This window comes from Meriones unguiculatus, chromosome 16 (assembly GCF_030254825.1).
Source record: "Meriones unguiculatus strain TT.TT164.6M chromosome 16, Bangor_MerUng_6.1, whole genome shotgun sequence".
NCBI lineage: Eukaryota > Metazoa > Chordata > Mammalia > Rodentia > Muridae > Meriones > Meriones unguiculatus.
In genome coordinates this window covers 6460345-6487537 of record NC_083363.1, presented here as the reverse complement: position 1 = coordinate 6487537, position 27193 = coordinate 6460345, and the positions used below count along the sequence as shown (strand labels likewise).

General features: G+C 45.1%; 2 protein-coding genes across 2 annotated transcripts; one reads left to right on the top strand and one right to left on the bottom strand.

The window, feature by feature from the left end:
• Positions 1-599: 599 nt before the first annotated feature.
• On the top strand, positions 600-23071 carry Glo1 (glyoxalase I). Its single transcript, XM_021652395.2, has 6 exons — positions 600-788; positions 11702-11784; positions 15378-15518; positions 17908-17975; positions 18945-19034; positions 21735-23071. Exons 1-6 carry the CDS (start codon positions 705-707, stop codon positions 21824-21826), a joined length of 558 nt encoding a protein of 185 aa, XP_021508070.1. The 5' UTR covers positions 600-704; the 3' UTR covers positions 21827-23071.
• A 2962-nt stretch (positions 23072-26033) lies between these two features.
• Positions 26034-26971, bottom strand: LOC132648213 (large ribosomal subunit protein eL37-like). The gene is given in 2 exon segments (XM_060368930.1): positions 26034-26617; positions 26620-26971. Coding segments are annotated over 2 exon segments (285 nt in total). The 5' UTR covers positions 26801-26971; the 3' UTR covers positions 26034-26513.
• Positions 26972-27193: the final 222 nt, after the last annotated feature.

Below are 27193 nucleotides of genomic sequence, written 5' to 3'. Positions count from 1 at the left end.
CGGATGTGACATCCCAGCAGTTCTGGCTACTCACATAAGCTGTGTGTAGAAGCAAGTCCTTAAAGCCCCATTCATTCTCAGGTAGTTTGGTGTACTACATAATCAACCCATGACTTAAATTTTATTCAATTCTCAACAAGGAGAATTGAATAAGGAGGCTCTGCGAAGACCAATAACTATTGGCTCCCCAAACTCCTGGCGCCAAAATATAGTGGAAACAATACTTAAACTTAGTTACTTTAAAACAAACAGTTTTCAATTATCCTGGCTTATTCAAACTTCAGTTCTTACACAATCTTTAAAAAGACTAACTCCCAGCTCGAACTTTAATTATTCTAAAAAGAGTAACTTTCACCAGGTTGAAATTTTCTACGAAGCTGCCGCCCTAAGGAATGGGTGCTTATTCAACTTTTGTAACTAAATACAAACAAAATGAGGTCATTGAGGAACGCGCTTTTTGAAGCGTTGCCGCCATCATGCGCGATGGCATTCTGGGAAGTGTAGTTTTGCTACACCGAACCGGATTCACTGGGAGCCAATCAGCAGGAAGCCAACAGCCATGTGCACCGCCATTGGCTGGGAGCCGCGGCCGCCCGCCCCTTGGCCCATCACTCAGTCTGTAGCAGAAGCGGCCCACGGTCCTTGGAGCGTGAGTGCCCGGCTGGTTTGCTGGTACAACTCTTCGGTGATCCTCTCGGGCGGCCATGGCAGAGCCACAGCCCGTGTCCAGCGGCCTCACGGATGAGGCTGCCCTCAGCTGCTGCTCCGACCCGGACTCCAGCACCAAGGTGGGCGGCAGAGCCTCCTTCTCGGTGGCCGGAGCGGACCTAGGGTTCTGGCTCCACCAGGCCGAACCCTAACCCGGTCCGGCCGGAGCTGCAGGCCTCCGGCTTAAGGCGCAGTGGGTTAATCTGGGAAGAAGGTGCTAAAGGCCATTGGGGGAGACAGTGCAGAGGGATCCCTTCTTCAGGAACGTATTTCAAAACCCTTGCTTCCCATGTGCGTTAATTTGTTTGTTTCTGGCACGGTGTCTTGAAGCCAGGCCAAATCAGGGACGCATTCCGTGTCTGTGGGTGTAGTTGTCCTCCGTCAGGCACCATGGCTCTTTAGAGAGGCAGTTTCAGAACTCGCATAAAGAGCCCCGTCTGTAACGGGTCCCTCCTAGCCGCACTCATTTTCTGTAGTCGCCTTGCCCCCAACTTCCACTCCTTCAAACTACAGCGGTTATCAAATTTAACCGCCTTTGCTTGGCTTTTGCTGTTGGCTCAAGTCCACACTTCTATCCACCGTGAGTCTGCGGAGCGATCACAGGTAACAGGGCTTCGATTTGAAGGAAATCTTAGACATCCTTCTTCTGGCCCCTTCGTTTTGCAGTTACTACCAGTGAGGGGCGTCATCTGTGGCGTGGAGACGCTTTCACTTAACACGACTGTACTTAACAGTCGGCCAAACTCACTCAGGTGTGGTGCCTCCCGGTCTCCACGTGGCCAGAAGTTAGACATTGTGGAGAGATTTATTCCTGTGTAGTCATCTGTGTCAGCAAATACCTTTGCATATATTCATTTAGTCGCATCATTCCTAAGTACCTTGAAGACTGAATGTGGGCTTTATGCAGACCTCTGGGAGGGGCCGATAGATGATGTAGGACTTTGGTCCCTGCTTGTTCTTTGCCTTGAGTGCTTCGAGAGACACACTGTAATTGCCAAAGCCTTTGACTAGCACCAGGCCTGTACTTAGGAGCAGTCTTAGTCACTACAAAATTAAGGCAGGAAGGAAAGCATGAACACATAAATTTCCTTCCTTCCTTCCTTCCTTCCTTCCTTCCTTCCTTCCTTCCTTCCTTCCTTCCCTCCCTCCCCCTCCCTCCCTCCCTCCCTCCCTCCCTCCTTCCTTCCCTCCCTCCCTCCTTCTCTTCCTTTCTCTCTCTCTCTCTCTGGGCTGGAACTTGTAGTACAGACCAGGCTGGCCTCAAACTTAGAGAGATCCAAGTGCCTGTTTCCCAGGTGCTGGGATTAAGGGTGCTCCATCACAACCGTCTCTTGCTGGGCTATTTCCTGCAAAGCAAACCCAGATTCTGGGTGTTGTTCTTTGTCAGCTGACTTCCTAGGTAACTGAGAATTTTAGGTAGCAGGGCCTGGGGATGTGGTGTGGTAGAGAGCATGTGTGGCTTTGAATTCAATCCTTAGCATCAAAAAAACAAAACAAAAAAAAAACAAAAAACAAAGTAAACGAACAAAAAATGAATGAATGAAATAAAAATCTCAGAGAGAGCTTTAAAAATAATATGAAGTCTACATCTTTGCCCTTTGATTTACATTCTGTATTCTCTAAATTCCTCCTGGTTTGGAATTATCGTTTTGAGATTTAGTTGAGTTTGGTCATGGATGTACCATGTGGAGTTGTAAAATGAATTACAGAATATCTGGCCCTGTTGAGGTGCTTGGCCTGATGTTTTAAGTTCATTCATAATGACACAGGTACTGAGTTGACTCCCAGAGAGGAGCTCACACTCCCAATTCCTATCCTCTCTGCTTCTTAATTCAAAGCTATAATTGTAGAACTTGCTGTAGAGGGCAGGGGCAAAAAGGCCTTCAATGAGTGGAGGTTAGCTTGATTGTGTAGAAACTGCAAGAACATGAAAGGTATTTTTTTTTGGGGGGGTGTTACTATCGTAAACAAGATGAGGACTTTCGTTGCCAAACGAGCATCAACTCTGATGGATTTGGGATTAAGGAGCCCTTGGTTTCACAAAGCATTCTCTGTGTTAGTTACTTCTGTTACACTGTAGCAGAATACCTGCCAAAACAGCAAAGATTTATTCTGGCCCACAGTTTCGGGGGCGCATTCCATGATGGTGGGAAGACATGGCAGTGGGAGCATGAGGTAGCCCGTCACATTGTGTTTGAAGCCGGGAAGCAGAGGGATGAGAGTGTGGTGCCTGGCTGCCTGACTTTTTATCTGTTCTGAAAGCCTAGCCCATGGGATGGTGTCACCCACACCCACATCCTTGGTTAAATTCCAAAACTCTAGGTGATTCTAAATCCAGTTTCAAATTGTCAGGGAAGATGAACTGTCACAGTGGGAGCACAGAGGAGATGGGGGTTTTCACAGGTCACGTCAGTGGAGTGATGCAGATACAGGGTATTTGGAGCCCTACGTTTGAATCCTCATATCCTTGATTACTCCCATCTTGGCAGGGCTCCTGGGGCTCACAAAAGGAACGCTGTGCTGCTGTGAGGGCACAGTGAGATGAAATGTGTCATGCTCGTCTGTGGCGATAGAATCAGGGTGGTATTTAGCAGACAGTGGTGGGCTGTGTTTTGATGGAAGGGATTGCCGCACCCAGAATTGCACAGGGGAGATTCCAGGGGGAGGGAAGGGAATATCTTAGCGGAATGTAGCAGTGGGGTGGCGGAAGGGTGCAGTATAGCCTGGGTTATGGTGGGAGTAGCACAAAGCAGGGCTAGCCTGGCAAGTTAGAGACCGGTCATGAGAGAAGCCTGAATGTCACGTCCAGGAAGGCTAGGTTGTGATTTTCTGTAGTGTAGGTAGTAGGTTGAAGAGAGGGAACACAGAACAATAATTGGGGTACTCAACATTTGAAAACTGATGATGTTTATTTTTCTCAGCATCTTACAAATGTTCCTACTTGGTGAGCTTGGAGTGTATGTATGTGTTGAACCCAGAACTTTACACTTGCTAAGCATGTATGTGCTCCGAGACTGAGACACATTCCTAGGCTAGAGTTATACTACTCTATTATACATGCATGTAATGGAAATAAATGTACATGTGTTGGGAGAAGATAACGCCTTTTCCTAAGTGATAAGCATTTGACAGAGAAAATGACTGGAATAACCGGTGTTAGGGGGCAGTGATAGAGACGTTGAACAAGTGGACGGTAGACAGATGTGCTGTGGGCGTTGGTCCACAGTGAGACTCCTAAGCAGTGAGAAGCCAGTGGATTGTATCGTTGGTTAACGTGATAGAGAGTTTTGGGTGATTGTTCAGGCAGCAAACTGTCAGTTTTCTAATTTTTGAAAGCTGCTAACATGCACTTTCTGTTACTCAAGTAGCTAATTTTATTCCTTCTCAAGTCTCTGGTGGGGTTGAAGACCAAATAGTTACAGTTCCACAATTAAGTTTAATTTTTTTAGAATTTAAGAAAAAGTTTTTATATAGGTAATACCAATAAGGATAAAAATTTGTTTAGGTATAGAACTCTAAACTTGTCAAGATAGGGTAGATAATAAAGATACTGTCTCCTAAATTGTCAAATGCACATGGACTGGACATTGCACATGTAAATCTTACCTAATAGTTTTTGTAACTTTTATAATTATTATTGTATTGAAAGAAAAGGAGCTCTTTATTGGACTTAAAGGGGGAAATGTTGGTATAATGTTCTTGTGGAATGTATACAGTTTACCCTTGTTCATGTAAATGCTGATTTCTCTATCTCAGTATCTGGTTTCAATTCAGATATTGCATTGTGATGTTTATTCTAAGCATCACCTGTCTCACATTTGTGTAAACATGCCACAATTTGAAGTGAGTGGGAGAGATGAACTAGACCTAAGATATGACTAAAAGCAAGTATAATGTGGGAAAGCTGAATGGTGATCTTAGGTCTGGTTCATCTCTCCTCTTGGTTCCAAGTCCTCTCCTCCCCCATCTCTCTTCCAGCTTCCTTCCACTTGGTTCTCTGTCCTCCCCTACCGACCAGGATGTCCCATCCTATTTTCTCCATTGCTCAGCATTGGCTGGTTATTTTATTGACAAAACAGAGAACAAATGGTGGCATGTTTACACAAATGAGACAGGTGATGCTTAAAATAAACATCACAATGCAATGTCCAGATTGACACCAGATAGTGAGGTAGAGAAATCAGCATTTGAATGAACACGGGTAAATTGTATACATTCCACAAGAACATTATACCAACAGGATTGGTTTCTTTTTTCTTTTTTTTTTTTTTTTTTAATTTAGGATTTTTGCTTCTAGAACTGTCACTCCAAATTGCATTTGAATAAGCCTGCAAGAAGTACAGAGCAGTCCAGGGAAATGACTTGAGCTGTGCAGTGATTATTAGGAAGGCTAGAAGGAGGATTCCCAGGAAGGTTAAGCGGGCAAGGAAGTAGAATGCTTAGCTCGCCTTGGGTTAGAACCTATTCCGTTCCCCTTAATTTTTGATATGATTGAATTCAGGAGACTGTTAAGGGAAGAAGCAAGGGAGATGTCAAGGGAGATGTCAAGCGCCTGTCTCCCTTGGCCTGACAAGGAGTGGCTGAGGCATTCCTCTCAGCCATGCCTGTCCCTGGCTGCAATCCTGATACCCTGCACAAGCGGGTATGATGATTAGGCCCTGGGTGGGAATTCAGAGCTGAGCTTAGAGGGTTGGGCTGGGGAATGCAGGTTTGGGAACCAAAAGTAATAGTGTAATAGGACCTCTGGGCTCATTTTATAACAATAGCGGCAAGACAAAGTGGTTTGCTCTGGGCCAGGCTTTCTACTAAGTACTTTCATACATTACTGAATTTGTACTTCAGCTCAGCCACAGAATAATTGTCTTTCCCAAAGGATGAAGACAAATGGGACAGGTTTGAGCAAAATATTGGCTCCCTCAGTATCTTAATTGTAGAGCCATATTATTACCAACTCTAAAAAGACAGGTAGGTAGGTAGGTAGGTAGATAGATAGATAGATAGATAGATAGATAGATAGATAGATCTAAATAGATAGGTAGGTAGGTAAATAATTCCTCTCACATATTTTTCCTCCCTTTTTGTGAGAAAAGAAATGCCTTGTGATTCTGAAGAGAGGACAAATAATGTTTGATGCAGCCAGGGAGACCTGAGTGCAATCCCCAGGACCGTTGCAAAAAAGCTATGCACAATGGTGTGCATTCCTAAGCACAGGATTGAGGAGGCAGAAATAGGTGGATCCCTGGAGCACTCTGGCAGCCTCAGGCCAAATGAGGTCCTCTGCCTCCCAAGACAGCTTCTGACAGCACCTGCGATTGTCCTCTCCTCCACATACATGGACACACTTGTGCATGAGCTCCTGCGTACACAAGGACGCGCTACACAAATACGCAAAGTGTGTGACCTCACAGCCATGTAGCAGTCTCATAGGAGTCTACTGGTGCAAAGCCAGGGGACTGGCAGATCTTCGTTCCTCATGGGAAGGTCTAGAAGGTCTAGAGAAGCATCGGCTTCCAGCTCTGGCTGTTGCCTGATCTCACTTTTAGTGTTGCAGGTGACACCCCAGTTTCCTTGCAGGTTGTCAGAAATGGGACTATCTGTGGGACCACCCCAAATAATGACATGGAGGCCTTTTATATTTATTATTAGCTGAGGCACTATACCTGGGCAGATTCTCAGGTCGTCTAACCCGATGATACTTGCCTGGCCTATCTCCTGCCACGTGGCTCATTACCTCTCACTTTTACAGTCCCAGCAGGCACCCTGTTTCTTCCTCCTGCATCTATCTGGCAACTGTGCCCACCTCCTGATTCTTTCCCAGAGTTCCTATCTCTGCCGGAGGTCCTGCTTCTCCTCTCTTGCCTAAGTTATTGGCTGTTCAGCTCTTTATTTAACCAATCAGAAGGTGATGGAGAACAGTGTTTACAAAATAGCGAGGCAGGAGATGCTTCATAAAAATGACAGTACCAAAGACTGGCCTGTATTCAACTCTCTGGGTACAGAAGTCAGCAGTCTTTCATACTCAGTGGCCAAAATGGTGGTGGTGGTGAACTCTCAGGCCCCATAGCTTACTCTCTCTGACATCCTCTGCAAACACACCTCTCCTCACCTTATTTGACATGTCTCTGACCCTATTCTGTCTCCTGATGCTTTTAAGGCCTCGTGTCATTGCACTGAACCACTTACCTAACTAAGGCTGATCTCTCCCTCTTTTTTTTTTTTTTTTTTTTTTCAAGATTTATTTTTAAGTATGTGCATCATGCCTGTTTGTGTGTGGGTATGTGCTTGTGAGTGTAAATGCCTGTGGAGTTCAGAAGGAGTGTTGGATCTCCTGGAGCTGGAGTTACAGTTGTAAGCTACCCAGTGTGGGGTTCTGGGAACTGAACCCAGGTCCTCTGCAAGAGCAGTTTGTGCTCTTAGTTGCTGAGCCGTCTCTCCCACTCTGATCTTCATATTTTAAGGCCATCTGGTCAGTTAATTTCTTCTTCAGAGTCCCTTATAGTAGAACCTGAGTTAATGTTTGATAAGATAATCTGGAGTGTTTAGCGCTGACTGTTTCTGCAACACCCCCATCCCGACCCCATCTCGCACCCCAAGAGCTGGCTGTAGTGCAGTGGCCAGTAACCAAGCCCAGTGGGGTGTAAGAGGCTGGCTTTCTCTCGTGGGACCTGCCAAGGAAAGCCTTTGGTCTCAAAAAGTGCACATCAGCACATCAGCTTCTCCATGTGCTTTGCCTCCCCATGAAAGCACAGTAATTGACAGGGAAGCAGCAGGCACTCACATTTGCTGGGAGAGGGAGATGCTTGCTATTTTTGTAGTTTCAGGATCTTGTTTCAGTCTCTGCTTAGACCAGCATCTGACATGGAAGTGGTTTCACTGTAATCCCAGAGTCACTTTGTAGGTGTCTTGATAGCTGTGTTGAGAGGGGAGAACCAGGTCAGTGCCTGGACAGTGAGCTGCTTGTATCGCTCTTACCTGATTGTCAAAGGGGAGGACAGTTTTGGATGTGAAAAGGCAACCTAGGTCCAGAAACATGGAGCTTTGATCCAGCTGCCTTCTGCCAGGGTGCCATGTGGCTTGATGAGAGAACCAGACCACCAGAGCAGCACTGAGGCCCAGAGGCAAAGCTTTATTCAGGGCATGGAGTGCTGGGCTGCCCCAGGAGAAGGGAATACAGCGCCACCAAAAAGGAGTTTGTAGGTTTTTGCTTTTAGTTGGGCAGGAGCATGTTGAGGAAAAAGGGTTCTGCTGTAAGCAAAGTGGGGCACTGCTTGTTGGCACTACTTTGTAATCTATTTTATTTGGGTTTCTTATACCTCTACCTCCCTTCCAATCCCCCTGCCCTACGTAGGAGAGAAAGGAGGTTAGAAGGGAAAGGGGACGTAGACCTCTTTAGACTATTTCCAGCTGGTTAGGGTATCCTGTTCTTGAGCAAGCCCAGTCTCAGTCATCAGTATATCTAGCAGTCCAACAAACCAGCAAACAGCGAAACAGCAGCCTTCTTTGTCGGTCTGTCTGTCTCTCTCCTGGTATTTATACCTGAAGAATTCCACTAACTGCAGCTGGTAAAGACCATGTCCTTCCCTGACCTGCACGGGGCAGTTATCAGCTGTGGACAAACTAAAGGCAGCCCCATATCCCACACTTGGGAGTAAAACAAAAATGTTTACATAACATAACTGAGTTTTTAAGGAAACCAAAACTTCCACTGAAAGTGTATTTCAGTGATTCTCCTTCCTCTTCTTCCTTCTTCCCGTCCTCCTCCTCCTTTCTTTCTTCTTCATGGCAGAGTTCTCTGTGTAGCCCTGGCGCTCCTGGAACTCACTCTGTAGGCCAGGCTGGCCTCTAACTCACAGAGATCCACCTGCGTCTACCTTCCGAGCACTGGGATTTAAGGTGTGCACTGCTGCGTTATTTTCCTCACTGCTGTGATAAAATACCCTGACAAAAGCAACTGGAGGGGGAGGGGCTTATTTTGGGTTGTTGTTCAAGTTGCACCCCAATACGGTGGGAGGTCATGGTGGCAAGAGCTTGAGGCAGCTGGTCACATCACAGCCATAGACAGATGTTGTTTTTAACAAAAATCTCTCTTGGTCGATTTACCAAGGAAGACTTGAGAGCCTGATGCTGGGGTGAAACCCGCCTCAGCCCAGAAGGACATCCCTCCTTTTCCTACACTGTCTGAAAAATCCTCCTTCAAACTGAATGTCCCGCCCTTCTACTTCCTGTGTGTCTCTCTATCCATACTCCTGACTCTCTTACTCTGTTTTTTTTCTTAATAATCCTACATTGTCAACTGTTGCTTGCTCTGCCTCTTGACCTGTGTTTGACATTATTTAATTCTGTTCACAGTCTTCAAGCAGAACGCTCTTGGATTAAAGGTGTGTGCTAAGGCTGAGCCACACTAAAACAACTAAAGAAGTTCTTCCAGTAAATAACACAAGCTTGGGGTTCATAGCGTGATCATCTCCTGCAACAGACAGGAATCAGAGTGAGGAATGTTTGTGCTTAGCTGGTTTTCTTCTTTGTGTGCAGTCCATCCAGGACCTAAACCCATGGAATGGTGTCGCCTACATTTTTCCTGGGCATTCCCACGTTGATTAACCTAATCAAGATTAGCTCCCTAGTAGAGCACTTAGGGCCCTGGGTTTGGTCCTCAGAGCCTGGGGGATGGGGGTGAGGGAGTAGGGGACAAAGGAATACAACAAAGTAACAAAAAAGCGGGGCAGTGGTACCATGCCTTTAATCCTACTATTTGGGAGACAGGATCTCTGAGTTCAAGGACAGCCAGGGCTACACAGAGAAACCCTCAAAAAAAAAAAAAGAGAGAGAGAGAGAGAAAATCCTTTGATATGTCCAGAGGCTAACTTAATTTAAATAATCTCTCACAGATGGCCCAGAGGCTAACCTAATCTCCATGATCCCTCACAGACGTGTGCAGGGGTGTCCTCATGCTGTTTCTAGATCCTGTCAAACTGACAGTGTTAACTGTCAAAGCTGCAAAGGAGTGATCAGAGCTTCTAGGCCTTTTGTGTTAAGTCCATAACTATAGCACTGATGAGGGTAAGAGGTGTCTGTGGTAGAAGAAAACATGAATTTACAAGGGTTAGATAATTAGTGTAGTTGCTCAGTGTCATTTATGCTTCTCATTTATAAAATGTAGATAATACTTGTACATATACCTAAGATTATTATGGGCTGGGAATGCAGCTTAGTTGGTTGGCAGGAATGAGGCCTTGGGTTTGATCCCCAGAACTGGGTGTGGTAGTGCACACCTGCAATCCCAGTGCTTGGGAGGTAAAGTCAGGAGTATTATCAGTTCAAGATCATCCTTGGCTATATAGTTCAAGGCCAGCCTGGACTACTTGCAACCCTGAAGCATAAAATAAAATGGTTACTTACCTAAAGAAATCAGCTCCTAACCAAAGTGTTACTAGTAATTTAACACTGAATTTATGTATTGTCTACCCTTGTTTCAGTTACACCTTCTGTGGAAACTGAAGATTTTCACAAAAATGTTAGCGTACCTTTTTGCTTCTTGGTTCTTCAGGAGTCTAGGGCCTTATAAGGTCACATAGTTACCAGTAAATTGATAGACACAGAGAACCTACATATGGCACAAAGGAAGAGTGAGAGTAGCTTCTCAAGGCAGTTTCTTTCAGCAAAGAGTGTTCCAGAACTGGCCAGGCAGCGGTGGCACGCTCCTTTAATCCTAGCACTCAGGAGGCAAGTGAGGCAGGTGGATCTCTGTGAGTCCACAGAGTGAGTTCCACCAGGACAGCCAGGGCTACACAAAGAAACCCTGTTTCCCCTGGTAAATTTTAAAAACCCTGTCTCAAACCTCTCCTCACGAACAAACAAACAAACAAAAGAATGTACCAGAACCCAATTATTAGCAAGCACTCTGAGGCCAGAAGCACTTTTGGTTTTTACAGGAAGGCAGATAGATGGTGACTGTCTTTTCCCCATTGGCTGGGATCCAACCTTTTTCTGATTGACCTGTTTAAAAAGAATCCTCAAAAAGGAAAGGCAGAGGGGTCATGTGATTCAGGCCATCAAGTTCTGGGAGGGCAAGAGGGAGGGCACTTCTCTAACTAATTCAGCGGTGGTGTTTATACATTCATCAAAAAATATTACGGAGTGGGCATGGCAGCTTACACCTTCAATCCCAGTGCTTGGGAAGTAGAGTCAGGCTGATGGATCTCTGGGTTTAAGGCTGGCTCAGATTCGCATAGTGAGTTTCAGGCTCGTTGGGGCAGCATGAGACCTTGTCTCTAAGGGAAAGAAAAAATTATAGAAGTTGGAGTCTTTGTTATGCCAAATAAAGTTGTTTGGTTGCTCAAAATCCAGCTAGAGAAGGAATGCACTTGTTAGCACTTTATTTAGAGGCTAGTGGTCACCTCAAGTCCCATGGAGTGGGGAAGTGCCAGGAAAAAAAAATTGTTTTGTGGCACTGGGGAGCCTCAGAAGGATGATGTGGGAGTCACTTCAGAATTGTCACTAAAGCAGGTGCTGTGGCTCATGCCCATAACTACAGCTCTTGTGTGAAAGCTGGAAGGTCAGGAAGTTCAAGGCCAGTTAGTAACACAACAAGTTTGAGGCCAGCTTGGGCTATGTGAGATACTGCCACAAGAACCCCAAACCAAATCAAAACAACCACAAAGTTCCCCCTAAGCCTTAGGGACTAATGAGCAGGAAGGCCAGCTTTTTCCAATACTGTTAGTGGAAGGGCATTCCTGGAAGGCAGCTCACTGGCCCTCAGCTGCCCCACCCTGGAGCCTGCAAATGGCCAACCCTGGGCAGAGAGCTTGGGAGTGTGAGTGCTGGTGTGGGAACTGCTTCCTGGAGGTGCTCTGAGGCTGGAGACGGGGTTTCTCTTCCTGTGTTCTGTTTGTATCGCAACGCCAAGCTGTTCTAGTTATAGAAAGCATGGTGAAAGCCGCTAATAAGTGTGTTGAAAGTTAGACTTTTCATGTATGGTATTGTTTCTCCTTAGGATTTTCTACTGCAGCAAACGATGCTAAGAATTAAGGATCCTAAGAAGTCCCTGGATTTTTATACGAGGGTTCTTGGACTGACGTAAGTAAAATACTTCTTAGCACCTTAATGTTGAAAACACAGTGTTGGAGAATATGGCTCAGAGTTGGAAGGAGAGAACTGAGACCCCCAGAGTTGTCCCCAAACCTCCCTGTCAGTGCCATGGACATGCTCACTTCCTCACAGAAATAAATGTAAAAAAACAAAACAGAAAACAACTTTTATTTATTTATTTGGTTTAACTAACAGAAAATGTTTGGTACAGGAGCCTGAAAGGAGGCCTGACTGAACATGGCTTTGGTTAAGTTCTGTTTGTATGAGGACCAGGCTCAAGGACCACAAAAGAGAAGGCATACATTTTCATTTTCCCTTCTGCCCGAGAGCTGGCCAAATAAATCATCCTTGTTCAGACCCTTCAAATGCTCGGACTGACTTTAGCTCCATTTGCTTCTGAACTCATGAATGTCAGGACATAGCATTTAGAATGTGAGTGGATTTATTTAAGCCAGCTCCTGGTTCATGTCTACGGCTGGCTGTATTCTCTTTTGCTAAAGATGCCATTGCCCCAGGGCTTGTGATCCTCTGAGTGTTTTGATGCGCCAAGCTTTCTTTTCCATCAGCTTTATTCAGGTATAAAGGATAATTTGGCTCTTGTTGTTGTTTGTTTGTTTGTTTCCTCAAATAGCTTGAGGTTTTTGATGACACATAAACAAGTAAAGGAAACAATCTTTAATTTACCACCTTTCCTTTCCACCAACTGTAGAACAGCTCAAGTAATACAGCTGTATTATGTATACTTAGAAAATGTGGCCAGTTCTGAAAAATAAAAATCAAAGAGGACTAGCTCTCTTCTCTCCAAACTGCTTGGTTTCTTGTGTGTGTGTGTTTTCCAGAAAAATGGTTTTCCATGTATGAACAGCGGATTTAAAGGACAGAGCTGGCTGTGCGGTGGTGGTGCACATCTTTAATCTCAGCACTGGGAGGCAAAGGCAGGAGGATCTCTGGAGTTTGAGGCCAGCCTGACCAAAACCAAACCAAACCAACCGATCAAACAAACAAAAGAACTAGACAGAGTGAAAGCAAATCTCCCGGATACATGCTGTTGGCCAGGCACCAAGCCTGTTATTCCCTTGAGTCTTTGCAGCAGATCGCTTTCACATAGCTTAGGTCCTAAGAAACTAATTTCTGGTCTCAGACCCCACAGCCGGCACTCGGCAGAGCTGAGTCCATGTGCAGTTGACTCCACTGTTGACCTGTTTTTAAAGAGCTCCTGGATAGGGTGCAACTTGACACCCACCCAGCTGGATTCACTCCTCCGTGGAAAGCAAGCTGCTTCCTTTGCTTCTGTTCCCATCTGATTGGTCATTATGTCTGGCATGTTCACTTTCGTAGGGGCAGAGATAGCTTTCCTGATGGTTCTCTTTGAGGTGTTTGATCCTTATGGAGTAAATTTATATGTGGTTAATTGATCCATAAATCTAGTGGTCCAGGCATATTGGCAACAGGGATAAGTAGATAAAAGATTGGACAGAACTCTGGTGCAGCGGCATGCGTTAGTTGGTAAAGTGCTTGCCATGACATACGTACCTGCAGTCCTGTTGCCGGTGAGACAAAGATTCTGAGCCTTTCCTGTACGCTCACTAGGCAGAGGCAGGATCTTTTTGAGTTGAGCCCAGCTTGGCCTACTTCCAGGCCAGCTAGGGTCACATACTGACACTGTCTGTGAGGTCGAAAGGTGCGTGTAAGACTGTAGACAGCAGTTGAGCGAGGACACCCTGCGTCAACCACATGGCCTGCACACTGCCTGTACATGTGCCTGTGTGTACGCACACACAGGCGTGTTGCTTCTTCTCGGCTTCAGGCACATGCTCTCGAGTATGAACAGGGTCATCTCGGAGCATAATTAATCCTCAGTAATAAAAAATTATATTACGTGTATTGTTCTGCTTGTGTGTGATCTTACTTAACAAACTGTAACTTCTTATCTCCTTTAAAACCTCGGGACTTCTTCGCTCTTCCCGCCACGCCTCCCCTCATCCCACTGACACTCTCTTAAGCCTACAGACTGATTAATGATTAAACCTTTGGAGACCATTTCTTGCCCTCTGCTCCCTTGCTTGTCCTGTTGTCACTGTCTCTGCATCAGATCTGCATAGCTGGTGCTGGCTGCTCTCTCTCACTTGCTTGACTCCTCTCCTTCCTCCTGGCCCCTGCTTCAGCTCTGCCATGTTGAAGCTGCTCCCGAAGGAGCTTTCCACGTCCTGTGACCTTTCTGAGGTCTTAATCCTGTTTCACCTTTCTGCAGTATTTGAGACTTTAACCCCCCTATTGTTTGACATTCACCCTTTCTGTGATATTAATCTGCCCTTCTCTCCTGTCACCCACCCTCAGTTTCTTTTCCTGGTGGGCTTTGAAGAACTCATATGTGTTTACCTGAAAGAATGATAGGGAAAGGTATTATATTGTTCACTGAAGCAAAGCCTTAAAATAGCTGCCCTGTTTATAAATAAGCCCCGTGATTCTAGCTAAATTTCGTTAAACTTGAACAATTGCTCACCCTTGGAAGCCAGCACTATCTAGTGAGTTTGAGCTAGCCTTGGCTACACAGTAAGGTCACGTCTCACAGAACATTAAAAAAGGATTGATGACTCACAGACCCCTGACCTACATACCTCGATACACCTTGGGGTGCAGTGGGAATGAAGAAAGAACAGACGCCGAAGAAACATACCGGGTACAGGAAAGCTGGGGTCAGGTGCTCTGTGAGCACTCTAGTGGAGCGGCAGCAACTACAGCAGCAACCTGGAACCTCATTGTGTTTATTGTGTCAGTGGACGGGTGGGCTGGTCTTAGTTAGGAGATGCCTGTAGGCCAGCAATCTCAGGCAGTAAACATTCTGGAGGAAGCTAAGGTTGATAGCTTTTGTACATACTGGCCTATTATTTGTAGGCTAGTACACTGTTAGCATTGTCACCTGAACTACAGGAAGGCTTTGTCATCCTGAGCCTAGGGACATGTCTGGGGTCCAAGCCTTGGCCCTTGATAGGGCCCTTGACCACTGAAGACTTCACACCTTATATAAAGGCCAAGGTCAACTTTTAGTTGCTGTTTCCTAAGAACCGAACACTTAAATCTGCATGTATACCTGCACGCCAGAAGAGGGCCCCAGATCTCACTCTAGATGTTTGTGAACCATGTGTTTGCTGGGAATTGAACTCAGGACCTTTGGAAGAGCAGCCAGTGCTCTTAACCTCTGAGCCATCTCGCCAGCTCATGCACTTTGGTTTTTGAGACAGGGGCCCTCACTGGTCCCTGCTAAGCTTGCTCGTTAGCAAGCCCCCAGGGCTGTGCCTGTCTCGGCCTTCCCTGCACTGCTATTGCAGGCACACACAGCTATGCTTGGCTTTTCACACGAGTGCTGGGGCTCAAACTCAAGGCCTTCATGCTTCTGTGGCAAGTTCTTTACTGACAGAGCTGTAAATGAGATCTTTTCCCCGCTAATTGCCCATGCTTTTATCACTATGGTAATTACATTACGTATAGCCCTTATTCCTAGTAGGACTTAAGTATTATGTTGTGTTTAATATGAATCAGCGTTTGCTATTGTAAATGACTGGCTTTTCTTCTAATTCCAGGTTCCTCCAGAAGTTAGATTTCCCTGCTATGAAGTTTTCGCTCTATTTCTTAGCTTACGAGGATAAAAATGACATCCCCAAGGATAAGAATGAAAGAGTAGCATGGTTGTTCTCCAGAAAAGCTACACTGGAGTTGACACAGTGCGTATGCATTTTTGTCTCTTTATATATCCTAGTTTTTCGTAAGGTATTGTAATTTAATTTAATTTAATTTTTTTTGTGTGTGTGCCCAGCAGTCTAAATCAATATTTATTTATTTAGGGTTTTGGCGACCACAATCATGGTATATGATTTTAGGTTTTTCTGTGTCTTCTGGCTATCCTGGAACCACTCTGTAGACCAGGCTGGCCTTGAACTCAGAGAGATCTGCCTGCCTCTGCTTCTTGAGTGCTGGGATTAAAAGTGTGCGCCACCTCTGCCTGGTAATTTTCAATATTTTAAAGTCTTTGTGTTATTCTTAGGTTATCTGTAGGACAAAGAGAACATTTTCTTTGGGAGAATATTAAGACCCTGACACTTCAGAGAGACTTGCCAAACTATAGTTTATTAATTTTGTAACTTAAAGATTCTTTTAAGATCTTCTGATATTCACGTTTTTGTGCTCTTATTTTGCTATGTTTTTGATCCAGAAATGCTATAGAATATAATAACAATAACAAACATTCAAAATTTTAAGGCATTTTTATAACCTCATCATTTAAAAGCACAGAATTAAGGATTGCCCATTTCTTTTAATTTCTTTACACTTTTCCTTGCATTTTTTAAGGGACTAACAAAGGCGCCTTTGACGCAGTATGCCTGTGTTAGTATGTATCCCTTTATTCAGAAAGACTTGCTTCGGTGGCCATCTCAGAATCTAGTCCATGGATTTGTTTTGATACTTGATGACACATCTAGAACTTAGTGTAGAAAGTGACAGCTGCTGTGATCTTATTCTTGCTCTTATCCAGGTGCCAGAGTCTGAGCATCTTTTTAATCTAGATTTGCCAGCTCGCCCTTTCTGCAGGTGGAAATTCAGTGTTTGTGGAATAGGACCGTGCATATAGAGTAAGGCCTCAGAGAGATCCCCTTCATAGGCTCTTCAGAGACTCTAAGTTGTTATCTGAGGCTGTTGTAATAAAGCGCACAGGCACACATTTTAAACAAGTTTCGTGAGGCCTTTCAGAACAGAAAACAAAAGGTAGACAGACAAATACTGCAGAGACATTGAGACAAAAACATCCACCAGCTGGCCAAATTTCCCGGGACTAAAACTGACTGACTCTTACAGAAATTCCTCCAGGATGGTCCCTTCCTGGGTAAGGTACTGTGAAAACAGACCTCCAGATTACCACTCGGCTCCTCTGCCACAAAAGCCTCAGAGTGGTGGGTGGCTTTAGACCACCTCCAGATACTGATGAAGTTGGGGGACGTCTCTCCCAACTTCAGTGACTGTGATTTTCTGACACGTCTGTCCAAATCACATTAGTCACTCATACAGATGCCTCGAGGCAGAACAGAATTCAGAAAATAGGTACCAGTGGAACACTGCACACCGCACAAAGCAACAATGACGGAGACTGAGACAGACACGACACTTACCAGCTGGCAATGAGACCCTCTGGATCAGTCCTGAGGTCTTGGGGGAGCCTGCAATCTCGGTGGAACCTCCAAATGTTATACCCAGTTCGCCAGCCCCCAAAAGGTCTCCAGGAATCGACTCCGTTGCAAAACACATGAGGGTCTCTTTATTGAAAATTACAAGCTACAGCTCGGGCCTACACAGCACCCACCACCAAAGCGGTGAGAGCTGAGCGCGCCGCGCCCAGGTTAGTGGGGTGATTTATAGATTCTGGTCCATCCCAGCATGCCCAAGGCAGGGGCAATTCCTGCCTGGCAAGCATCTATTGGTCAAGGTGCTACATTTTGAATCGATTGGCTATAGGAAGGTTCCCAGACTATTAATAACCAGGTGTCCCTCCCTAGGGGGAGGGTCCAGTTTCCTAGCAACTGTATTTCTAGTGGGTGGGGAAAGAATGCAGCTAGGTAGCTCTCCCCTCAGGGAACTTACTACTATACCACACCTACTCTACATAGTTTTAACAATCGCTGCTTATCCTTTGGTCTCTCAAGGCAAGGCTCTTTCTCTCAAAAAACAGAACCATCAGATGGCTTACATGGTAGAGGTGGGTAGTCTCGTCAGTGGCTCTCTGCATGCTGGAGAAGCAGAGAGCCCAGCAGCTGCTCCATCCACAGTGCAGGATGCCTCAGTTGTCCTGAGCCGGGGGGAAAAGGCTTGGAGCTTCCTAGAGAACCACTGGTATGAAATCCATGACAGAAGGCCAACAAGGTCGAGTCTGTTATTAGCAGAGAGCAGCAGCAGCAATCGATGCAGGACGGTTGGACGGTCTTACTCATGTTGACAGCGGGTCTTCCTCCCTGGAAATTCACCGGAAGACACGCTGTGAGATACATCTACTGGGTTGATTCTAGATCCCTTAAGGTGACAACTAAGAGCAGCCATCACAGATTGTTTTCCTTTCCTCTGTAGCAACTGGGGCACTGAAGATGATGAGACCCAGAGTTACCACAATGGCAACTCGGACCCTCGGGGATTTGGTATGTTTGCCTCCTTGTATGTGATGTTTGTGAATGTGTGTGATTTCGCATGGTGTACAATATCCCTAATTCTAGTTCCAGGGAATTTGATGCCCTCTTCTGACAGTAAGCCTAGGACATGAGTGACCTAATTTTCATGCATAATTTGTTAGCGATATGGTTTTTTTATTTCTTGGAAATTTATTTAGCAGCTATTTAATTTTAGTATTAGTCCAAACATTGTGTTTACTTTCTCATTATATCAGTAAAGCTGGTAGGGCAAGGGGTAGAGCCCACGGCCTCCCACGTGGCAGGCGAGCCTTCTACTGCTAAGCTGTGCCTCCATCTCCCTCCCGGAGAGTGTTCAGTTAAGAACAGCGGTAACCATGGCTAATAGCAACCCCATTTTCTGGTGGTGCCTTGTCGAGGGGCTGAAGAGATGATGAGTGGTGGGAACACTGCTGTAGCTGTGGAGGAGCCGGACTTGGTTCCCAGCACCCACACTGTGGTTCACAGCCATCCGTAATTCTAGTGCCGTCTTCTGACCTCGCCAGGCACTAGCACACACACAGTCCGTATACATACACACAAGCCAAATACTCATTACACATAAAATGAGTAAATCTAAAATAGCTATCCTGTCAAGATGACACAATGAAAGCTTTGGTTGTGTGATGCCGACAGGTAACCCATTAAATGTGAATACATGATAACTTTTTTGGCATAGATTGTTCTAACAGACAGGTTGAACTATGCATTAGCCAGTATTGATTTATTTAAAATAACAATTCAAAGCAACTATTTCATCATAACCAGCTAGTCAGACAGCAGTTAGTTCTTAGGTATATAGATTTTTGAACCTAGTTAACTCTTTCTCCAGAGCCTTGTGTTTTGAAGTAAGTTTTGGAAGCCATTTGTGGCACTTGGGTACAACTTGGGTAATATTCTTTTCTATGCTGTTTTCTTTTTGCGGGAATGTCATCACCAAAGGTCACATTGGGATAGCTGTTCCTGATGTCTATAGTGCCTGTAAGAGATTTGAAGAACTGGGCGTCAAGTTTGTGAAGAAACCAGACGACGGTGAGTCAGTCTGCTGCTCACTGTGTGGACAGCTGTGCTTGGTGAACACCTCTACATGGCTGTTGGGATCAGGTGACGGGAGGCTCTTTCCAGCAGGTCTAGCGGCAGACGAACGCATCGAGAGTACCTGCCTCTCTCCAGAGAATGCAAAGACCATGTTGTCTGGCTTCACCAGGGAATAGATGTAGGATCTGGAGAGCCATGGAAACCCCACCTCCTTTTCCCTAGCCCGCCACTTCCTCTCATTGGCTTCTGGCTTTCTAGATTTCTGGGTGTAGCTAGGTGCTCCTAAATGAATTCTGTGAAGTGGACATTGTTGGTAATATAACTTTGCCAGCTTAATTAGTGAATAACGGGTATTTTTCATTTTTTATATAATTATCTATGCTAATGCTTTGGATATGTGTCTTGAAATAGCATACATCAGGATTTATTGTATCATCATTATTATACTTAGATTTGTTCTTACCTCCATAATTTTTTTAAAATTTATTTTTAAACTTTGGAAATAGGTTCTTGCTGTGTAGCCCAAGCTGCCCAAGAACTTGTGATTTTCCTGTTTCAGCCTCCAGAGTATAGTGTGCCACCAAACTCAGTTGCTATTTTAGTTTGAGACATTTCATGAGCTGAAGCAGTAAGTAGTTCATTGGTAGAGCCCTTGCCTACCACACACTGGGCCATGGATTCAATTCCCATCACCAAAAAAATAAACAGAAAATCTAAAACCAAGCAACTAACCAAACACACACAAAAACCCAGAGAAAAAGAAAACATTTCAATAGAATTGTTTCAAGTAAAGCATTTGCTAAGGAGTCTCCTCAGTAAGAAAGCAGCTTCCCTTCTGCTCACATCCCTGCTGTCACCTGGGTTGGTTTATTGATTTTTCTTTTCTTTTTCTTTGGTCTTCCATTTTTTCAAAGATACTATAGTATGGTATCTTGAAATCTTTTCTCCATTTCTCTCTTGAAGCATTTTTCAGACTTTTCCTTATTGCCTCAACCAGGACAATTTGCAAAAGTTTTTGAGGTTAGATTTTTGAGACAGACGCATGGGAACGAGACACAGGCAGGTGAGCTCTGCCGAGAAGCCCAGGTTCATTTTCTTCAGTCTGGGAAACACCGCCTTTAATGTCATTCTGCATGCAAGAGCCCTTGATCAAGTAGTGTTTCTTTGTGCTTTATATTGTTTTTTTCCTGGGAGCTTTTTGGTTTGCCAGTTCCTCCACATTATCTATCCTGAGTTTTTCAGTTTTTTTCTTTGTGCCTGTGTGTGGTGTGTTTGCTTGGTGTATATATGTACGTGTAAGGCCTCAGTTGACAGCGGGCATCTCCCCCGAGTACGCTGCACTCTAATTAATGAGGCAGGGTCCCTCTCTGAAGCCTGACCTCCTGATTTGTCTAGTCATTACCGTTTTCAGTCCTTGGCTACCTAACATTTTCTTTGTCTTAGTAATACTTCATCGTGCTCATCACTTATACACATCTTAATAGCCCTTTGTCCATTGTTTGTTTTGTTTTGTCCAATATTACGTCAACATAATATTTCATGTTGAATTCAAATCTATAATCCATTGTTCTGCTTGTGTTTCTCTATATATAATTATGTTCCTAGATTATGTTAGTTTGGCCTCTGAGCTGTTTTTTCCAACAACTGTAACCCATTGTAATCCATCAGGCCACGTGGCGGGCAGACTAGTCCCTAAGGAGCCCTGTGAGCTCAGGAAGACTGGCTGGATAAGCCCTGGGCCCGAGCTTCCTGCTGCTGGAAATGACAGCTCTTCCTATCAGAGGCTTTTCCCCCTCAGCCACTGTATCTGGCCCTGTTGTGGATATAGGGGGAGAGTACAGGAGGTCAGCAGGCTTACTCTTTCCGGCCTTCTCACCAGACAAGCTCTGTGTCCCCCTTCACTCTTGAGGACATCTGGGAATCAGTGGAGCCCTCCCTAGTGGAAAGGTGGGAGTTGATTGCCTTGGGGAGGTGGCAGCAAACATCCTGTTTATTCCCGCACAGCCACACATTCAGAACTTAAGTTCTGATTCCGAGCTACCTTCTCTATGGGTCAGGTTACATCACCACTACCATGCTCACCCACTCATCCATCATCACTCCAGAGATTGCTTAACTGTGTTCCACCTTCTCTTTTTCACCCCTATTTGTATTCCTTGACCTTGGGGTCAGGAGGCAGACACAAGAGTCAAATGAATTCAGCATCCTAGTCCCCAAATAAATCAATCTCCTGGGCCACATTCATACATCTAAGTGAAGAACTCCATCTCGGTTACAATCCCCAGGAGTCACAGTCGCATTGACAGGGCTTTGGTTACCTAGTACATTGTTTAATAGGGTTTCCATGACCCAGGCCTCTGGGGTCTCCGCTGTGTGCAGAGGCCACACTGCCTGCTCCCTGGAGCACACCTCTATCTTCTTTCCCTTCCTAAATGATTTCTGTGATTGGCGACATGGTAATCTCAAAGTGAGGCAAGGACCTGGCACTTAACAGAGCTGTTTCCAGCTCCTGGAAGGTCGCAGTCCAGGCATTAGGATAAATGTGGTACCGCTGTAACGCAAACTTTTTAGAATGAAAGCTGTCGACAATGTTTTTTCATTCAAGTGCGGATTACAATTGTAATAAAGATGGGTTTTTTGTTTGTTTTTTTTTTAATTTTGCCTCTCTAGTAATGAGAAGTTTTCGTTATACAGGTAAAATGAAAGGTCTGGCATTCATTCAGGATCCTGACGGCTACTGGATTGAGATTCTGAATCCTAACAAAATAGCAGCAGCGATTATTTAATTCTGTGAGAATGCTCCTTTGAGGTGTGGTGACAATGGGGACAAGAAACAGCGTAATTCAAGATGCTGAGGCACCAGACACATCAAAGACTGGTGGATCTTCGCTCCAGTTCAAATCGCTCTGAAATCCTTCTCCTTGTCCTGTTCCAGCGGCTTTTGAAAAACTTCCCCTCCTGTTTAGTCATCCTAATTTTCAAGCCACAGTTTATCTTACGACCTTGACGAAGTTGTGTGACTTTACTTTCTAGATAATAATTAGAACAGCTCCCTTTAGAGACTACATTTGCTACCGCCTGTCTCTTAAATATGACTCAAGTCTGTTTCTGATTCATCATTTAAAATTTTGTTTTAACCGTTTCTTTTTCTGGGGACTGCTACCTTCTGGGGTTTCAGTTCCTCAGAAAAGACTTTTCATAATGGAAAGTAAAGAACACTGAAAGATGGAACTTTGTGCGTACTTCAAACAGCATAGTGTTTATCTTACAAAGAGAAGGTATTCCTCCGAGCAGTTCTGAATCATGCTGACAGGGACACCGATGGAAATCCTAATTATTTTTTATTTGTATATATATAAAGTACTTTCAAAGTTCAAGGACTAACTAAACTTTTCTGGGAGTGAGGAGGAGGAGGGGATTAACTTTACCAGGTGCTTAGACAGTGGGCGAGGCTGTGGCCTGCTTTATGTGAATGAATACTGCAGTTATGTGGGAACAGCAAGCAGTTAGACGACAAAGTAGCCTGATGGGCCTGAGCGTTCAGGTGTCATCGTTTCTTGGAGCTAGATTATGCGTCCCGGCACCTTCCTTGTTAGTCTTCTCTTGGGAACCTTGCAGTGAGTTTGACTTTGTGCCCTTGGTTCTCAGGCTTGAACATCCTAGCAGAAGTAGCACAGACGTCTATAGTACAAGGCTGCTCTAGGGGCTCCCTGTGTGAGTGAGGCTCCCCCAGGGTCTTCATGAAGCTTGTGAGCACTTAGGATAAGTACGTTCAGTGATAAGTCAGACATCAGGAGTTCTGTGGTCGTCCCTGCTGACTGACAAGTGATGGATTCTAAGAGGCAATTTGGAAAACTTATGACTGAAGGATCAAACCCAATTTGAGGTCAAACAACACGGAAATGTTCTGCAGGCTATAGTGGAAAACGTGGATGGACAATGTCAAGTTCTTTTTGGGGTGAAATGGATTTACGTGAGCAGTTTAAACAAATCATAGACTAAAATAAAACTAACGCTGTTTAATATGTAAAGTTCTGTGTAGTGAGTCCTTTGTATAAAAGGTTGCACTTGAGGGCTGAAAGAATTTGAAAGGTCTTTTAAGTTCACGCTGAACCAGGGACACACACAATTCTGTACAGACTGTAAGCCAGGTAGTTTCTATGGTTGAAGAACTCTGCGAAAGAAAATAATGAATTAAAGGATTTCAGGGCAATTAAGTACATTCAGAAGAAAGGCCAGATATCAAAAGGCGGGCCACAGGGCTTTACGACAGCCAGTTTCAAATGTCCAGTGCCCAAATCACCAAGTGGATTGTGATACCGGGCCTACCCAGTTCATCTAACCATTTGAACCTTATTTCAGGGGGTGGGGGGCACCTGGGGAAACTGCTTGCTAAGTGAATCTTGCCAAAAGGTAATCGTCCTTCCTTAAGTTCATTCCTGTATGCACTGGGGGGGAATGTCCGTGGCCAGGCCTTGGCAGGAACTAGAACAGTGCACTTTCAAATACACTTGCCCGGGAAGAATGGATGGGGGCGTGGGACTCTGCTGCCCCATAGTGAGACAGCAATACTCTGCTAGCACTCAGTCCCTGAGAGTGCTACAGACCTGCCCATGTGTGCTGGGACTGCCACGGCATGCTGCTTAAAGCCAGGGCCCGAAGAATCACCGTGGCGTCCCCATGGAGCATTTGGACCATGATTTTGGTCATAATTAGGCTGCTGTAACAAAAGTACTGTAGACCAGGTGACAGAAACACTTATTTTTTTTTGTACTGCAGGAGGCTGAAATATTCAAGGTGAAGCAACAGCAGATGCAGTGTCTGGTGAAGGCACTGTCACTGTCTATGTCCCCACACGGTAGAAGTTTGCCAGAACGCTCTCCCCATTCCAGAAGGCTCCACCAGAAGGGAGTTGCCTTGTAGAGAGCTCATCTCGAGTGTCATTTGGGGGAGTAGGACCCCAGAGCTGTCCGTAGCATAGTACACAGAACTTGACAACATGTCTGCGGAGAGGGCTGTGCTCCCGAGATGCTGTTGGTTCATGGAAAGGCCCAAAAGCAAGCAGTGCAGACAGTTGGCCAGAAAGAACTCCACATGTCTCCAGCTTGCTCATCCCATCACTTAATGTTTTTCTCTTTGGGTCTATAAACATCAAAGATGGCTGACACCAGTCTGAGTGCCCCGTGTGGTCAATGGCGTCTGGTGAAAGAAACCTGGTCTTCCTCACCTGTCTAGATAGAGGACTAAAGACGCTTCCCAAGGCTCCGTAGCCGAACTTTCATCTCTGTTCTGCAAGACCAACAATATTATGAGGTGTTAGGTATTTTATAGGCTGTTTCGCAATTGGGGTTTTCTGATTTTGTATGACGATGAAAGTGAGGTTTTGTATGTTTAGGTGGAAGGCCACAACGCAGGTGAGATGCCCTCTTAACTCATGGCCTGCTGAGCTTATGTTTGTCAGGTTTCTCTGAGAGAAGTGTTTTCTCTTCGTACGTACCTCCTTTTCTTCACTGTACTCTTCAGAAGAAAATTATGTGAAGCCCCAAACTGGGGAATCACCTATCACTTCTTTGAGAGGAAAAAATAAATCCAGCTTTTACTTATCTGAATACTCTGGGATGGGACATGCCAACCATTTTGGGATGTCAAAGGTCTCTATTTCTTTTTTTATTTTATTTTATTTTTCTTTTTCTTTTTTTTTATCAGTTACATTTTATTAACTCTGTATCCCAGCCGTGTCCCGATCCCTCATTCCCTCCCAGTCCCTCCCTCCCTCCCTCATCTCCACCGTGCCCCTTTCCAAGTCCACTGATAGGGGGACCTCCTCCCCATTCATCTGATCCTGTTTTAGCAGGTATCTTCAGGACTGGCTGCAAAGCCCTCCTCTGTGGCCTAACAGGACTGCTCCTCCCTTCGGGGGTGGGGAGACCAAAGAGCCAGTCATTGAGTTCCCCCAAAGGTCTCTATTTCTTATTCACTAAATACCACTAGTAAAACCAACTGAAAATGACCCCACACATTTCCAGAATAACCCCTAGGGGTCAGTACTGCCCTGCTTAAACCACTGGACTTAGATTCTGGTTTCTTCAGAGAGGAGTGCGACCTAACAGCCTTACAAAGGAGCGGGTACAGTCTGCGCATGGTCATGCTGTCCTGCCTATACAGGGGGGTATTTTTCACCTGTGATCATCAGCAGCGTATCTGAGCCGTTTGCCTTTGGGAGCCCTTCTCTACAGTTTTACATAGTGTGTTAAGTCGCATGCTTAAGTACGAGGCAGCTAATGGAGCATGTTAGTGATAGGCACGTTGAGCAGTAACAGCAAGGGAACAATGACACCCAGAAGACACAGAAAGGCCAGCTAGTGGCAGTTCACTACGCTCAACCAGGCAGCGCTGTTTGATGGAGAAAATGACTCCGTTTGATCTGATCACTAGTTAAGAGAAAGTGTGCAGCCTGGGCTTCAGAACGAGTTCCAGGACAGGGCTACACAGAGAAGCCCTGTCTTGAAGCCCCCCAACCCCAAGAAAAATAGAGGCCTACTGATGTTACCATGTTACAGAATATTTTTAAGTGCTAATACCCAGGACTTTTAGAGCTGTAATGAAGCAAGGGCTTCACCCACAGTGGGGCGGAGACCGTGTCAAGAGCGGTTGCTTTTGCAGAGGACCTGAGTTCAGTTGCCAGCACCCAGGCTGGGTGGCTCACCTTTTAGGACTGACACCTTTTTCTGGCCTCCCCACTTATGTGTATACACACAAACACACACACACGGAGCAAACATAATCTCAAAATAAATATATATCAGTGCTGTGGTACTCTATATCCTGAAAATAATCAGGGATTGCAGATTGTTTGTATTACTTTTTTACAGTTGCAAAAAAAAAACAAACCAAAAACCAAAAAACACCCAATGAGGAAATTGTTAACTTGACATAGCCATAATCTATTCTAATGACAGTTAAGCATTCAAATATTATTTTAGACCTGAAACATTCGAAGAACAATGAAAAATACCGTGAGGTATTATGTGGGAAGACAGAAAGCAATCTACATATATCATGATTTTGACTTTAGTAAGGAAAAGAATCACAGGAATCACAGAGAAATATACCAAGTTATGGTCACCGCTGGCTGCTCACTTATCTTCCTGATATTTTTGTGAATTTTCCAAATTAATCTGAAATGAGCAAGTGTTGCTTTCCTTTTATTTAAATTTATTCTTATTTTATGTTCATGGGTGTTTCGCCTGCTTATACGTCTGTGTTAGGGTGTCTGATACCCTGGAACTGCAGTCAGAGATGGCTGTGAGCTGCTACATGGGTGCTGGGGATTGAACCCTGGTCCTCTGGACGAGCAGCCATTGGCTTCAATCACTGAGCCATCTCTCCGAGTATTACTTTCCAAATATGGACATTTTAATAAGAAATTTTTTTTTGAAAGCAGATCATTTATTTTATGACTGACTGAAAGCCTCAAGATGAACTGGGTGCTGCAACAGCTGCCCTCTTGGGTTTAGGTGTCGTTCCTTCACGGAATCCACGCCCGAACCTGCGCTAGACAGTTTTTAGGTGCCTCACCCAGTCCCGGTAGGGTTCCGTCTCTTAGCCTTGGCACTGTAATTATATTTTCTCTTGAGCTCGGCAGCGTAGCCACATCCGCCACAGGTGGACTTCTGAAGGTGGTCGGCCTTCGAGCCCCAGCAGCGGCATGAGTGTGCCTTACTGTGACGCTTTCCAAAGGATGACGCTCCTTTCCACATCTTGCTTCTGCCGCGGAGGCCAGAGAGACCGGAAGAGCGAGAACTCTTTCTTAGTTTGTTAACATTTGGGGTTTTTGTTTTTGTTTTTTTAACCCTTTAGAAAATGAGATGTTTTTAAAATGCTTGTTTAACCCAGTGCAGTGCTGCATGGCGCCTTCAATCAATCCCAGCACTCGGGAGGTGCAGGCAGTGCATCTGTGAGTGTGAGCCCAGCCTCCTCTTACCTAGTGAGGTCCAGGACAGCCAGAGCTGCATAGTGAGACCCTGTCTTGTAGCAAGCAAACACACCAAAACAAAAACACCACCACCTGTCTGATGCCTAAGCTTCTATTCAGGATGATACCATATTAAAGATTAGAAAATGCCTTTAAGTGTTTGGAACTCTTTGCACAG